The 15,956-nt window shown below is 39.6% G+C and overlaps 1 protein-coding gene across 1 annotated transcript in view; it reads left to right on the forward strand.

Moving 5' to 3' along the window:
- CDK19 (cyclin dependent kinase 19) overlaps positions 1 to 14,172 on the forward strand; it is a 134,813-nt gene extending 120,641 nt beyond the window's left edge. The window contains exons 10-13 of the mRNA XM_068406935.1: positions 269 to 366; positions 1,879 to 1,957; positions 5,940 to 6,206; positions 9,890 to 14,172. Of these exons, the coding sequence (XP_068263036.1) occupies positions 269 to 366; positions 1,879 to 1,957; positions 5,940 to 6,206; positions 9,890 to 10,021 (576 nt within the window). The 3' untranslated portion in view covers positions 10,022 to 14,172. The remainder of the gene's footprint in view (positions 1 to 268; positions 367 to 1,878; positions 1,958 to 5,939; positions 6,207 to 9,889) is intronic.
- The last annotated feature ends 1,784 nt before the right edge of the window (positions 14,173 to 15,956 follow it).

The raw sequence follows: 15,956 nt of genomic DNA on the forward strand, positions 1-15,956 counted from the left end.
AGTGTCACTTCAGCACAGTGGTTCAGCCTTAGCAATTAATATTGCCTGATAACTGTATTTCTTACGTGAGAAGTGCTTCACAGCCATAGTGCTTTGATGGATGTGCATTCTAGTTCTTGGGAACTTCACCGAACAAGCAATGCTAGCTTAGGCTTGTCTGAACAAGCCACAAATAATTTAACAATCCACAATCCAAAACATATAAGTCATAGTTTGAAAAATGGTAGTTTGATAAGCTTTTTACTATTTTTAATGTTATGCTTTGCAGCTTCAGAAGCTTCTTACTATGGATCCTACAAAGAGAATTACCTCAGAGCAGGCTTTGCAGGACCCCTACTTTCAAGAGGATCCTCTGCCTACTTCAGAGTATGTATTCCCTCTTCTGTGCACTTCAGAGGTATCTTCTTTCTGCTAAATGCTAATCCCTGAAATGAGACGACAGCCGAAAAATTCACAGATATCTACCTATATCCACAAGAAGTAGTAGCTTAGACATGCTCAGTAGAAACTATTAGTGTAGTACTGAAGTGTCTGTATCTACTGGTGCCAGAACTGAGTGGTCGTGGACAATAATCCAATACTGCACTAGTATTGTAATTCTGAACGTACTACCAAAGCTAGTGTGACAATATTATCACAGTATTTAGAGAATTAATATGTGCCCTGTTCTGTTCTGCCTTACACAGCCCCACAGAACCCTGTTCTCCATTGCCAGGTTTCGTTGTACCTCTCCCTTGGACTAGGGCATTTCTCTGACCTACAGCCCCTTCCCATGCCCTCTTGCACAGGGTAACAGCGTGAGAAGAGTGAAGAGATCAATGACTGCCTAAAATCCCACAGGTCCCATGTTCAGAAAGCTTGAGAGTAGAGATTTGTTTATCTCTATATGTTTTATTGTCATGAAAAATTCAAATTATGTATTCAATTGCTCCTGGCAGACATTCCTCTTCCAGTTTCTCTTCCCAGTTTGCAGAAGCATGGTGGTTCTTAGCATTATGATCTGGATGCAGGGGGACTTCCACCTTTGCTTTCACTGCTTCCTTGGCTAGCAGGCTACACTAAAAGAGGGAACAGCCACTGGAGTGCAAAAGGAATCTAGTTGAGACTAGTTGGGGTTTTTTTTCTTTTCTCTTTTTTTCTGTTTGGATAAGCCAAACACTACACAGCAGCTAGATTAGGAACTGTTTACACACTTTAAAAAATCATGTCACTTTGATTGATACTGGTCAAGATCTACCAGTAATTTTCTATTTAGTGTTTATCTGATACTATCCTATGTAGAGCTATAGCTCCCCATGGATTACAGGGTAACATTATGATAAAGTCTCTGCCATAAACATTAAGGAATGTTCCAAATCCCATTAGCCAGCAGAATTTAAGAGCTATCTTTTTTTCTCTAAGCAAGACCTGAGAAACTAATTGAAAGTAACTCTACAGTTGTGATTGGCAAATATATTTAAGCCCACTGTAAGCCAAGGCAGGCTCATAAGACATTAAGACTCTTTGGATCAGGCCCTTTATTCAGTGAGCCATGCAAGTTCCAACTAGGTGTTGTTGAACCTCTGACATGGTGTTTGTTCATTTTGCCATCTGGATCAACAAGTGGTGGTTCTGGCATTTGGGCATGCTCAACCATGCCATGATTTCTAAATGATGGCCTCATGCCAACAGCAAAGAGATCTGACATTATGATCAGCACCTAGCTGCTGGTGTCTGCTTCTATCTTGGGTGCTCACAGTGCCACTCACTTACGGAAACAGGACTCATCAAATAAAAGAAATTAAATTGTGTTATATTCACTTGTTTTTAATATAGCATTAAGTAAATGTATGTCATACGTACAAATTTGTGGAGTGTTTACTGTTTACTGTGTTTCAGTGTATTTGCTGGCTGTCAGATTCCATATCCTAAAAGAGAATTCCTCAATGAAGATGAACCTGAAGAGAAAGGGGATAAGGTATAATAAACTCCCTTTTATTCTTTTAAGTATGCAATAAGGAAGAGTTGTGGTGCTACCAAATGAAAACTAATGAAATGTGTAGAGTTAAACAAAAATGTGTTTTCCAGGCAAGGCTCTCTTAAAACTGCTTCCCAGATGGATTAAAAGTATCAGATGACTTTGGGGTGTCTCAGGCAGTATCACCAGCACAGTTTGCCCTGACCTGTGGGGAATGAGCTGGATGGGTTGTTCTGTCAGCAATAGCCTGCTTTCAGCTGCCATCATTCCAAGAGGACCTTGCTACGTCCTCATGTGTCGCATGATGAAAATACATTGTGATCACATGAAAAGAATGGCATTTTCATTGTATGACTGGCATATATCCAACCATTTGAAAGTAGATGGCTGTCAGGGTCTCAGATAAATAGTGGCAGCCTGCTTCTGGCACTACATCAGAACACTTCATCCATCTGCACATGGTTTCCTGGTCATGTTTTAAGGGCCCTCAGACAAAGGAATAATAAGGAGCATGAACTGTTCTGGTAGTGACAATCTGCTCTGAATACTCTCTTTCCCACAGCCCCATAGACATAGGCAAGAACTTGTTTGTGTGCATAGTAAATTCTGGTGTGCTTGCAACATAATCTCACTTGGCTTTGTGCATGTAGCTCAGCTGTGCTACGTGACCACAGTGATTGTCCCATCATGCTGTGAAGGCTGGACAATGGTGCTGTAGTGTATGAAACAGCTTGTAATTTTCACTTAAAAGTGTACAGTGAAACACCAACAGTAATGTATAGCTAGCAAAATGTGAAGAAAACAGCCTTAAATTGTAATTTTCTGAGGACTACATGAGAAGGGCTGTTAATCTTTCGGAGAAACCACGTGACTACATGCATCTTCTGTTTTCAGATTTTCTGCATGCGTGAGAAACTAGCTGAGTTTAAAAGTATGGCTCTCACAATACATTTCAGACAGCAAATTTTGTTTGCAGAACAGGTATTGTAGATTCTTCTGTGCTGAGAACAAGTGGTAACATCCTGGATTTTTGTGTCCAGGTAGTTTTTTCAGAAAGAGGAAAGAGGCACCTAAGCAAAAATACAGTGAAAGTCATGATACTGATTTGATTGTAATTTAGTTACTAGCTTTCCTTCAACTCTCACAGCTTCAAAAACAAGAACAAACCTTATGAATTAAAATTATTCTGGCTTTTGTTAAGTCAGTGTATTTAAAAGTAAATATCTCTTTCCTGGGAGTGTTGGCGGGGGGAAACAATGGCATGTTAATATTCAAAACAGCCATTATATAAATGGTGTTTGAGATTGCTGGGGATAGTCACGTATTTATGCACGCTCCAAATGAAACTTTTTTTAGACCATTTAGGTAATATAAGTCACGCATTACTCATTGAATGTGTTCCCAGAGTGTAGAAAATGTGAAGGTAAAGGATATTCTGAAAGTTGGATCTGTGCCATGTTTTGTTTCTTTATGATGTTGTTGCAAGTGAAAGGATTTTTTTTTAGTAGTGTTAGTTTCTGGTTTTTAAAACCATAAATATCTGTACAGTCCTTTGGAAACCTAGAGGAGTTCTCTGTGTTTGTTTATTTGGAACTTATATCTGAATTGAATATCCTTTAACATTAGCATCTGTTCTTCGATATGGTTAATCGTTAGTCAGCAAAGCTAAAATGAGTGTTTGTTAAAACAAAGTGGAAAGATTCTTTTCTCATTCAAATTCTGTTAGGCAAGTTTCTACTGGGTTCGTTTCTAGGTAGAACCTGAATTTCATTTTGGTAATTTGTGCCTGAGAGGTGGCACATGGTAATATGTTGCTAACTGTAGACCTCTTACAAGTTTATTCATTTAGGAACCACCATGAACTAGACTGACCTAAGGACAATGTTTTCGCTGGCGTAAGCTGGTTTTGTGCACTAAGGCAGTGCAGCTAGACCCCAGCAAGAGTCTGACAGAGTACATCTCAGTCTCTACTCAGGCAATAGCAGTAGTAGCTGCACAGAAGAGCAAGCTGAGACTAGTCAGGTAAATTTTGTGCTAATATCCAAAGTGCAAGAACATGGGACCTACGACAAACTGTTGTCTTTAATTGTGAGAGTTCCTGCAATATTTGTTTACACATAACAAAATGGCAGTTTTTCAGCTCTCACAGTAGCAAACACCTCACTAGCTTCCAAACACCCCTATGAAAACAAATTTTTGAATTCTAGCACAAATACTGCCTTAGTTATTGGTGTTTGATTGTGTAAGTGAAGCTCAAACCATTCTGAAAAGATAAATTGCTTCCTAATAATTTTTTTTTACAAGCTAGCTTGATTAACTTTTAAAATTACTGAAGTTTAAATCTCCCAGGAAACACAATCTGACTGAGATGGGATTTGAGGACTACAAGCAGGAGGAAATGTTATTGGTTTTGCTAAATGTGAAATGGAAATGCAAGCCACCTCTAAGTCCTTGAAGATGCAAGGCTTCTTTATAATCTTAAATGAATACGTCATTGCAAATTTCATCTGAATGTATCTTGGGAGACCGTTGTGATGAATGGCATAGATACTCATCTTTTATGTCATTTATCTGAGGTAGCTAAATGCCTTTTGGTGATTGGGGCCATCAAGAATTTTCTGCTACTGGCAACTGGTTATGATTTCTGAGAAACTAACAAAGTGAGGTTTTTATAAAAGGCTGCCATACTAAAGCTTTGATAATTATATAAGCAGATTTCTAGGAAAAAAAGACTAACCTGAAATGTTCCATACAGTGTATTGGAGGGGGAGAGTAGTAAGGCTTTTTGATTCAAGCCATGACAATTGTAGGTTTTTTCCATGATGAACAAGTGACATATATCACATTTGGTGCGAAATTGCTTTTCTTTGTAATTCTCTATGTGCTTTAGTGCTCTGATGGAGAAGCCATCCCTGGTGCTCGAAAGCAGACAAATGGGTGGTCTTTCCTTGTAACTGTCTAACCGTGGAGGGCAGAGTTGCACTCTGCTGGTTTTCTAACCTTCCCTCCAGTTCCCTAATACTGTTTTTAGTCTGTAGCCCTCTGAAGCCAGAAGAGTACAGTGTCTTTTGCTCTTGTGTTCCCCTTCTTAACTTTTTTCTCCCTTTTGTGACACTTTCCTCTTTGTCTCTCTTCCTGCTAGGTCCCAGTGTCATCTTAATTGTCTGGTTTCTCTTCCTTTGCTAGTCTTCTCCTTCCCCTGCCAGATTCTTCCTTTGACAAAAGAGGTGGCTCTTTTGTGTTCAACTATTTTGTCTCTGGTCAATTTTCACTTTTCTGCTATTTCAATAACATTTTCTGACCCTATACCTAGCACACCATGCTGGACTGTATTCCCAGTGTACCACTCTTTACAAGGTACTTAATAGCTCAGGAGAGCAAAACACTAATGAAACCTGTTTCTGGTTCTGTCAGAGAATTTCCTCACAACCTGGAAGAAATTATATCATTTCTCTGGTCCCAATTTGCTTACCTTTCTGGCAGTAATGCTGCCAGCCTCCTTCAGGTTATTATAATGTGGCATTTGTGAAAGTTTTAAAACTGGTTTTGATTCTGAGTGAACAAGTCTGTTGAAGCACTTAGAATAATTTACTGTGGTTCACCACGTCTGGCACTGAGCACTAGTGAAATTTTGGGGATTTTGATTCGGCTCATTAGGCAATTACTGCTTTGTAAATGGTTCCTTCCATCCTCCTCTCTGAGCGCTTGGCTAGCTGTAGGAGGCACTAGACTGTCCTCCCCGTTTTAGTCTAGCTTGCTTTGTTAAAAAAACAAAATGACCACAAATAGGATACCCCCAGGAGGTGTGCCTGAGTGTACCGAGGATGAGTTTCTCCCAATGCGCAGCCTTGCTGTGTTTTCCCATCGAGCAGGCGGGCCTGCCTCCTTCTCCACAGGCACGGTAGCGCCGGGGTTGGCAACTCCATAAAGCTCACAGCCTAGTTCAGAGCAAGTGACCGTGTTGTGTCGCTTCTTCCCCTAGAATCAGCAGCAGCAGAATCAACATCAGCAGCAAACAGCACCTCAGCAGCAGGCGCCGGCAGCGCCGCAGCAGCCGCAGCCGCAGCAGCAGAACAGCACCCAGACCAACGGGACGGCCGGGGGTGCTGGCACGGGAGGAGGGGGTGCGGGCGCAGGACTCCAGCACAGCCAGGACTCCAGCCTCAATCAGGTGCCTCCCAACAAGAAACCACGCATAGGGCCTTCAGGCGCTAACTCAGGCGGGCCTGTCATGCCTTCAGATTATCAGGTACCTCTTGAATTTTTGCTGCTTCTGATACTGTAGGGCCAAAATGTCATTTTCCCCCTTCCCCATGGCAAGAACAGATCATGTTTTAATTAATTTCTCATGTAACCTGAGCAGGCGTGCTATACTGTATAAGATAAAAATGTGCATTTAAAGGTAAAAAGGTTTTGTTCTGTGGTTAGTAATTTTCAGCAGAATACCAGTACGAGACATATCTCCTGCAGCCTGTAAAGTGTTGAGGATTAGTGCACTCCAGGAAAGCACTTAAATATATGCTTAACTTTATGTTTGCAGGTAATCTTACTGAAGCCAGTGAAACTATTTCGTGCACTTAAATGCTGCATTAGCTCAAGTTCAGAATACTGGGCTCGTGGCAGTATTAAATCCTGTGTGAGAAGCAGATCTGAGAAGATCCTGAGAAGCAGAAGCAAAGTTAGAACCAGGCTCTCTCATTTGATTCCTGCTTCATTTTACCTCAGATCATCACATGTATGGAGCAATTCTGTAGTTTATTGTAATATCTTGCTGAGTCTACTTCTGATGTTAAAGAAAAAATGCATGTCAGCAAAGGAATGATGTTTTGGTTCATCAGTATGATTCATGCTGAAGTAGGACACAAAGACACACATTCTCTTTAGTGTGACAAAAGTTGAATAGATTTCATGTTTACCAATACAGTAGCATTCATACTTAAAAGCAACATCACTGAATTATTTTTGGGTTTGCATACTTGTCTTTGCTTACTAGAATTATATTTTCCACTGAAAAAGTGACTTACACTAAATATAGAAAGCATTGAACTTACCAGGATCTTCAATACTTGTGAGAATATACTAGCTGGGACATTAATGAGTTGAAAACAGAATACGAAAAAAGTAGATATTAAAGGCAGATTTTAAAAGATGCTAGGGATTCTCTCTGCTACTAGCCTTTGAGAGGATCCCACCTTGGAGAATGGTCTTTTCAGGCTGCTTTAAATTTAAAATAAGTACCTTTTAAAAAACCCAGCTCTGGAGTTGCCTTGACTTAGTCCTCCAGACCTTGTCCACAGACAATTGATTTCTCAGTGCCAGACATTTTTCTCCCATTTCTGTTTTACTCTTTTAATTACAAATGATCATGAAGGCAATTTAAGGGTAAAGACAACTAGGTTTCTTTTTTGAGACGTTCCAGACAGGCTTGAGGTCTGGGCAGATCACTGGAGCTGTCTGACTACACAGTATTTATGGCTGGCCTGTTTTGGTCTTTATTTTGAGGACTGGTGTGCTGCATTTGATGATATCCGTTATAGAATCCTTATACAGCGCTCTGAATTGTTGGCAAACTCCCCCCTTACAGTTGCTAGCAGTCTAAATATCATTTTTTTCAGATAGATTTTTTTTTTTTTTTTTTTACCCCCTATGACTCCTAAACTTCATCAAAATGATGATCTATATGTTTCCTTTACGTCACTCGCTAAATTGTATGGTCTGATTATCCATTTTCACACTTGCGTTTGGCTATCTGCCCTTAAATTCTAGCTGACTCTCTTCTGTTCCAGAAAGGAATGTCTGCAATTTGCCCAAGTCTGACTTCATTAAAAACAAATTCTCTTCTGTGGAACAAAAATAAGCATGGGCAAGTTAATGCATTCTTGTAGTCTTATGGCATAAATTTTACTCCATTATATCTTATTCAGAAGTAGGAAGAAGATTCCCTTTTCTTTGAGTTTCATTTAGCTTGTGATCTAAAGTCTCCATTGAAATTTTTTTGTAGTTCACCAACCTCAATGTATGTTGCTTCCACAAATGACAGTATGAATGCCTTGTTGAATTTTACTGAGCATTCCTTATGTGACCCTGGGTGTTTTGCTTAGCATGATAAGCTGATGCTTTTCATCCAGAACGAGTTCCTATAAAGTCATAGCATTTGTACAATTCTTTTTGCAACTTCTAACAGAAAAGAAAAACTTTCAGAATTTTGAGACAAATACCAGGTTTCAGACACTGTTAACAATCTAACCATGCAGGCCAAGCATAATCTGGTTATTAACAGCATACATGCTGCTGGAGACATCTCTTCCAAAGCCAGTGTGCTGAGTTGTTATCTTCCAACCTGACCCTGACAAATACGTGAAGTTACTCTGTACAACTATAAGTTATATTGATATTATATTGAGAAACAGAGGTCTGCAGGATTGGACTGTTATCTTTCTGTCTTTAGCCTCACTGTGCTTCACCTTGAAAGCAACCTTCATATTCTTACATCAGACAGAACACAGAAAAAGTAATGTGATATTTTAGGGTTTAGTATGTTTTACAATTTATGTAAAATTAAAGGTATAAAGCTATGTAGAGAAACAAAGGACCGAAGTGTTCTACGCTGCCTGAACTTTAGGTTCCTGGTCTTCATCATCCAGCTGAAAAGTTGTCAGGAGGCTTTCACAGCTTTCCTGGTTGGGATCCAATGGTTAGATGAGACCACTGACTGGCATATTGCCTTCATGGAGCAGATTCTTGGTCTGTGGAGGATGTGGTATTCTTACAGACCTACTGTCTCCGTGAGATTTCCATTCAGAACTCAAACTTCTCCAGCAGCTTTCTGTAACTCATAATCCTGATATTTAATCAGAATGTATGTTCTTAACACTTTTGCTAGGTGATTGCTGTTGGCCACAGACTTGCTAATGACCCTTGGACATAGCCAAGTAGAACCACCAACTAGACAGGGAACAGAACTCTATTGAATGGCTGCCTGACCCTGCACTTAACTTGGCTGGAAACAAACTGTTTGCTGACTGCAAATAGTTTGGGTTTTTTTTGTAGGCTCTCCTTTCTTGTGGCTTGGGGTGGGGTTTACCTTGCTAGAGAGTCTCCTATCCATTGAGCAGTACTTCTCATGCAAAGTGATTTTGCAGCTGGCATTATTTTGCAGCTTTACATTACTGCAGCTCATTATTAATTCTGGACAGGGAATGGATATGGTAGTAAAAGGGCAAATTGATCAGGCTGGATGTCGCAAATGATCCATGAATTTGGCTTGCTGAGTTTGGGGTCCACTGAGCTAACATCCCAAACAGTGGAGGGGAAAGAAAACATTCAGGAAAATGAATGTTAGGTTACTGCACATACACATGCCCATCTTTAAGCAGTTGTCCTTGCTTCCAGTAGGTAAGGCAGCAGGTTGAACGACTCACCTAAAATTGTATTATTTTATCCTACTTTTTTTTTTTTCTTTTAGATAAATTGAGTAACTCTTAGGTCATGGTTGCCTTTTTGTAAGGAACAGAATGAATTGTTTCTCTGTAACATTTAGTATTACCTGTCTCAAAATGGGTGTTGATGGCCTTAGCGGTTTGTTTTTGCATTAATAGCACTTACAATAATGGTAGACCTAAGGTTAAGAAACAGCTGAATTTTGAAATGGAGTCTACTCTGTTTTGTGTCATGTGTATTTTTCCTTCAAAAAATGGGTGTGTGCGTGCTTTACTTCTAGGTATCTGCCATTGACCTTGTGTATTTTGTGTGCTGTGTTAAGGCTGATCAGATTGATGACTTGTTTTATGGGACCTTAAGCAGTAATGCTGTTTAGTCAGCTTCTCCAACAATCACATTTTAAAGAGCTTCAGAGAGGTTAAAAGTTTCCTAAGCTGCATAGTCCTAACAGGCTGATTTTCATTCCCCTGATCCCGCTCTCTTTTCCTGCAGCACTCCAGCTCACGCCTGAGTTACCAAAGCAACATTCAGGGATCTTCTCAGTCCCAGAGTACAATGGGCTATTCCACATCGTCTCAGCAGAGCTCCCAGTATCACCAATCTCATCAGTCTCACAGGTACTGAGAGGGCTAACAGACTGTACTCAGAAAGGAACGGACTAAAAGCCAGAAGACTCCAGCAATATGAAGTTCATAGTGATGAGAAGAACCAAAAATATAAACTGTGATGCAGAATTGAAATTCACGATGACAAAAGGAAAACTTCACTCACTGAAGACTTCCCTGCCCCTTGTCCCTTTATTGCCATAAAGGAGATTCTCGTGAAGTTTTCCTTCGTCCCTGCCCTTGCATGTGCTCCATTGTGGTTAGTCTAATGAACCCTTCTGATCTGAACCCAGCACTTAACTTCTTTAACCTTTGGAATTTTGAAGGATTCCTGGTGCACCTTCCTTATGCTGTAGTGATTGCCATAAATCTGTCTTTTCAATCTCTTTGATGGGATTTTAAAGTTTTAAAATCTTGAACTCCCAGGCTTTCAAGCTTGTATATAGTTAGTTTTATACTAGGCAAACCAGTTTAGCTATACAGGTATATTGCACCTTTTTAAAGCACTATGTTATTTTCACAGGATATTACTGTTTTGCTCATGGATGTCAAGAACAGCAAAATTTTACTGTTCCAGAGTATTTTACTATTCTGTTTTTATTAGTCTAGTTTTCAGGCGAGGTCTTAAAAATAAAAAATTTTAAAAATAAATAAAATTTTAAAAAGGAAAAGAGAAAAGAAAAAAAAAAACCCACCCAAGTCTCTGCAGCGACAAATATGCTTCATGCTACTGGACTGAACGCCAAACAGAAGATTGCTGATATTTCTTAACTCATTCACTTGAATTCTTGAAATCACAGTGATCATGCTCTGACTAGTTTTAAATTAAGTGTTATTTTAAATGAAACCAGGACAGTCAACATATAAAGGAGATGCTTTCAGGATCTGTTGGAACAGGAGAATGGAATGTCTTCCCAGGCTGGACACCAAAATAGTAAGGAAAATGTATTTACTGCCCTCAAGTCTCAGTAGGAATGTGGATGACGGGCTTGTTTTTCAGTTAAGCAGCTGATTATTGTATGTGAGAGTTCTATAAATTTAGCTTTCTTTCACATTCCCGAGTCAGTTTTCTAAATATAAAGGTGACAGAAATACTAAGACTTGTGAAAACAAATGCATTTAATCATTTTATGTTAGAATTAATAATTAAGAGAAATTATTGTGCAGTTTGAAAAGCATGTTGAAAATTGTTCCTTTTTCATGTTTATAATGCATATTCTGTGTCGCTCACATTGCTGTGATTAACCCAGATTAGTTACACCAGATGCGCTTGATTGCACTGAAATGTTTCTTTTTCCCTAGAGCAAACATGTTTTGATTGTGCCTAAGGACTGTAAGTGGATGGGTAGCTGGCAGAAAATCCCCAGTAAATAAGCAAGAGTTCAGAAGCATAATCAGTGGATTATTGTCCAACTTCTGCAACCACAGTTATTCGGAGAGACACAACATGTAATTTGGGACAGCTTCATTTTTCCTTCAGCCTTCAGAAATAAGTCTGGCTCTTGTTGCAGAAAACCTGGAAAAATTGCATTTAGAAAGCTACTAGCAATGTCGTATCAGTGAGCTTCTACAACTGGTGTCCAGAGAAGAGGTGAAGTGAGAAAAGTTTATATGTAAATGGTTAATGTTACAGGCTTTTATACCACAGTGTGTTTTCTTCTGTCCTGTGTCTGTATAAAAAAAATGTATCTACCCATACACATTCACACTGGAGTTGTGATCAGACTTAGCAAGATGGGTAAATCTGTTTGCTCTGAGGAGAATGCTTTTCATCACAGCTAGACATGTACATGTTTCTACTGGATTTGATCTCCCAGTCACCTTTAGTGCTCCCTTCCTCCTCAAACACATGTTGTTTTCATACCTTTTGTGAGCAGTTGTCTTGCTTTGGCCATATCTACCATCAGGTGGTTTTGACAACACCCAGCTTCTCTGGAGAAGCAACCAAAACGTGCATTTGTCATCAAATGGGTAAGAAGGTGGTGAAAATTCAGTGAAGCAATTTGATGTAAAAAATTATTTCTGGGGAAAAATAATCTCCCAAAGGATACTTTCAATGTGTAACTCTTGAAATGCTATGTATTATGCGTACCCTAGTAGCCTGTTTGAAAGAACAGATTTTAATTGTTCCTTTATTTTATTTTAATGAGTCTGGCGTTACATTCTTTCCGTAAGTGGAATGTCTCACCTCTTACTGATGTTAGGATGAGGTACCTTTGAGCTAATAGATATTTGACCAATGCCATAAAGTAACATTTATTTTATATTTTTGTGACTTGAATGTCACATTTCTGGAAATTGACCTTTGGCAGAGTAATTTTTGTCCCATCCTGTTCTTTTCACCATTTTGTTCTCTCAAAATCCTTTTGTCTTTTCCATTATAGTTATCTAACATTTCTTCTCCCTACTGTGACCTGCAGCTGACCATCAAAATTCATATAATGTCAGGAGGTGGCAGAGAGACATGTTACCATACAGTTAATTAAGGTGGGCTCTTGTGCCAATAAGGCAAAATCATGGTGTAGATTAATCTGTATGTAGAGTGGGAAACTTCACAGCGATGTAAGGTGCTTTAATTGAGTGAGCTTCCAGCTTCTAGAGTGACTGCCATGACCTCTCCCTCAGCTGAACTGCCTTCGTTAGCTGTGATAGACAACCACAGGCCGCTCCTCTCTAGCTTTTGTATGGATGTGTGAAGCCGAGCTGACTTCTTCTGTTGCCTTCAAACTCACAACTGGGAGGAGAGCAAATAAAAGCAAAAGCATTTGCTGCGAAATGGGGGCTGTGCACACTCTTCTAGTTCCTTCCTGGTGGTGAAATAATTCGACTTTTCTTGGGAGCATGATGCGCGTTGCCAGGGTGGGTGGCAGTAATAGCAGAAGCAGCCCTGCTTTCCAAAGGTCATCCTATGAGGTAAAAACGCTCCGCTTTCAGAAGTGAATCGTGCAGTATGTCGTGGGAAGCCAGGACCACATAGTTTTTATGTTATTTTTTGCCTGTGCAGTTTCATTAGTACTCATAGCTCTGTCTCTGCCCATAACCTTTACACACTCACCAAAGTGTTTCACCCTGGTACCAACAGAGACAAGTGACACCGGCAGAGCTGTCTTCTCCATCCTGGTTGCCCGGTGGGAGAGTGGGCTGCTGAGTACAGCTTTTCCCATCATGGCTCAGAGGAAACAAATGCGTTGGGGAAAGAATGGGATGAGCAGCCTGGTCCGCATTGATGAAGTTTATGTAGCACAAACTGCACAATGAAGGAAAAATATAGGGAAAGCTGCGAGTCCTGCACTGTATGTGTGACACTGTATCTGGGGAGGGGGATGGAAGAGCGTTCGTAGTGGGAGGGGTGGCGGGAAGCTAGAAGTGTTCGAATATGTATAATATTTTATATAAACATAATAAGCTTAGTTGCCCTTCATAATCTTCAGGAATGGTACTTTAACACCATTAAGCAAAGAATTGTTTTAGGATTAAATAAATGTATTGTACATAAGGCCATACATAATCTTCTAAAAATGTCGCCAGACAGGAGTGATGTGTATTACTATATGAAAAAAAAGTCCTTAATGCACTGTTATCCCCTAAATATTTAGTAGTAAATTAATACTATTTAATTTTTTTAAAAATTTGTCTTGTGTAGACACTAAAAGTATTACACAAAATCTGGGCAGAACATGTCCTTTTTAACAGCAATTTAAAGAACTTTTTATATATGTAAGGTAGTAACTTTTCAAATTGTTCTAGTTGTATTTCCCATGTTTACTATTTGTGGAAGTGTGCCTGTCTCTATTCAGTTATTTTTTTTCTAATAATTTCACGCACGCATCTTTCATTTTTGTAGTTTTCATTAGAAATTATTGTGTATGCGCCTCATGCTGCCACAAAACTTTGCCGCTCTAGATCTGTGGTGGCCACATTCGGCAGTGCCTGTGCCAATGGGCTAGCAAAACCACAAAGCAAAATACTTGTTTCTCGTTCTAGAGTTGAGAATTTACTGCTTTTGAGTTGTCTCGATGTCACTCTTGAAATGACTGTTAAATCTAAACTATGAGTTCATTACATTTATTTTGTATTCTTGGTTGTAATGAAATGACTTTGCTTCAGTGCGAATTTTTTTAATGAAATAATATACATTTGTAATAATAATAAAAAGTTCAAATCAAATAAGCGTGCTGAAAAGTTTTTGTAAACATTGGCTTTGGGCTACCAAGAGGGAAAATATAGCCCACAAAATTGCAGTTGTAATTATATTCAGGATGTTTATGATATCATACACCACACAAAACAAAGCTTGCAAAACCTCAGACTTGAAATTACAGCTTTTAAAATGCCCACAAGGATATTCATGTGTATGTGTCTATCAAAATAGAATGAAGCCTTATGGAAAGCAGAATTAATGGAGTGGTTCACTTAGGTTTTGCCCTCTGCTTAAAAGTATTCTGGCATGCCACGCCAATGCCACTTGTTGAGATTCATTATTATTTGCATGACAATCCTGTAGACGTGTCTTCTGAAAAAAAAAAAAAGCTGGTTTACTGCATTCTAAAGCTAAATGCCCTCTTACTTCTTCCTTCTGCTGGACCTTGGAGGATTTCAAGTATTTCAGGTGACAACATGGAAAGTACAAGCTAGAGCATATTGGTGGGTTTTCAAAGTGGGTTTTTGTGTGCTTTGCTAGTCTGTGTGTTTCTGTTCCATCTAACCATTGCTTCACAGATGGAGTTAATGCCTTCCAAAAATCCCACCTGTCTTCTCCATAACAGTTGCATGGGTAAGAATGGTTGGGATTTACTTGCACTACCAGTCACGTTAAGAAAGAAGCTTTGGCTTCTGATGTGCATTTTGCACAAGGATGAGAATAGAAGTGGCTTTTTGCCAAAAAGCTTGGTCTGCATCTCTGACACCTCATGGATAAAACGCTGTTGCTTCAGCCTCAACCCAACTGAGCATCCCCAGCTCTATATCCCTCTTAAGTTTCCTTTCTGCTTCTGCTGTCCTGTTTGTTGGTAAGATTGTGCTTAGTCAGCAGCTTTGACTTTTGTCCTTCTTAAAACCTCCTATGTTGACTCTGTCCCGATCTTTGTCCTTCTGCAGCATCTCTCACTGTTTTTTCCTACCTGGTCATGCAATTTACAGTCTAATCCACTAATACTGATCTGAATTATGGTGTCATATCTTTTTTTGTCCTTTACAGTGAGACAACTTACATTTCACAGCCCTTCAGGAAGTTGCAGAGTAGGTTGTTTATTAGTCTTTTGCTTTGACTTGTTGGTTCCTGCTTTGCGTTACTCCTCTGGCTCTGCCATCTCTGTTGCATTGGATGTAAAGCTGCTCTCTTCGCTTGCATATCACTGCCAAAACCTGCTGTTTCTCCATCCCTCTTACTGAAAACAAGAAGTTATCTAAGTTATCTCCTGGTCTGATCGTCCCACCAGATCAACCTCTACACCCCCCATTTTAGATTTCCAAATAAGCATTTTTATGCTCTGTTTCCAATTGCCCATAGTTCCTGAAGACCTGTTGCATGAATTTCTGAAAAATTCACTCCTAGGTTTCTTCTGCATCCCTCATTAAAACCCTTTCGCTTTCATGTCTACAGAATTTTCATATTTTAAGCTACTAGTGTGCCTGAGTCGTACCTGTTGTGTTAATGAAAACTGTCCCGGTGTTTCATTACACCTTCCAGTCCATCTGCATCCATCTGTCTCCTCCCTGAATACCTGTTGTAAGGTGCCTGAGACAGGAATGGTCATTTTGTCCTCATACAGTAGCTTCATGACTGGCACTTGCAGGCACTCTGTAATGCAAATAATAATCGCTGTAATGGTATGGGTTTTTACTTCTGGACAATATACACTAGTAGTGTGAGGAGTAATTTCCATGTGCTGTTTGAACACAAGCATCATATTGGTGCCAAGTATCAATTTAATCTGGCTAAACATGGAACTTGA

Source organism: Nyctibius grandis, chromosome 1 (genome assembly GCF_013368605.1).
Source record: "Nyctibius grandis isolate bNycGra1 chromosome 1, bNycGra1.pri, whole genome shotgun sequence".
Lineage (NCBI taxonomy): Eukaryota > Metazoa > Chordata > Aves > Nyctibiiformes > Nyctibiidae > Nyctibius > Nyctibius grandis.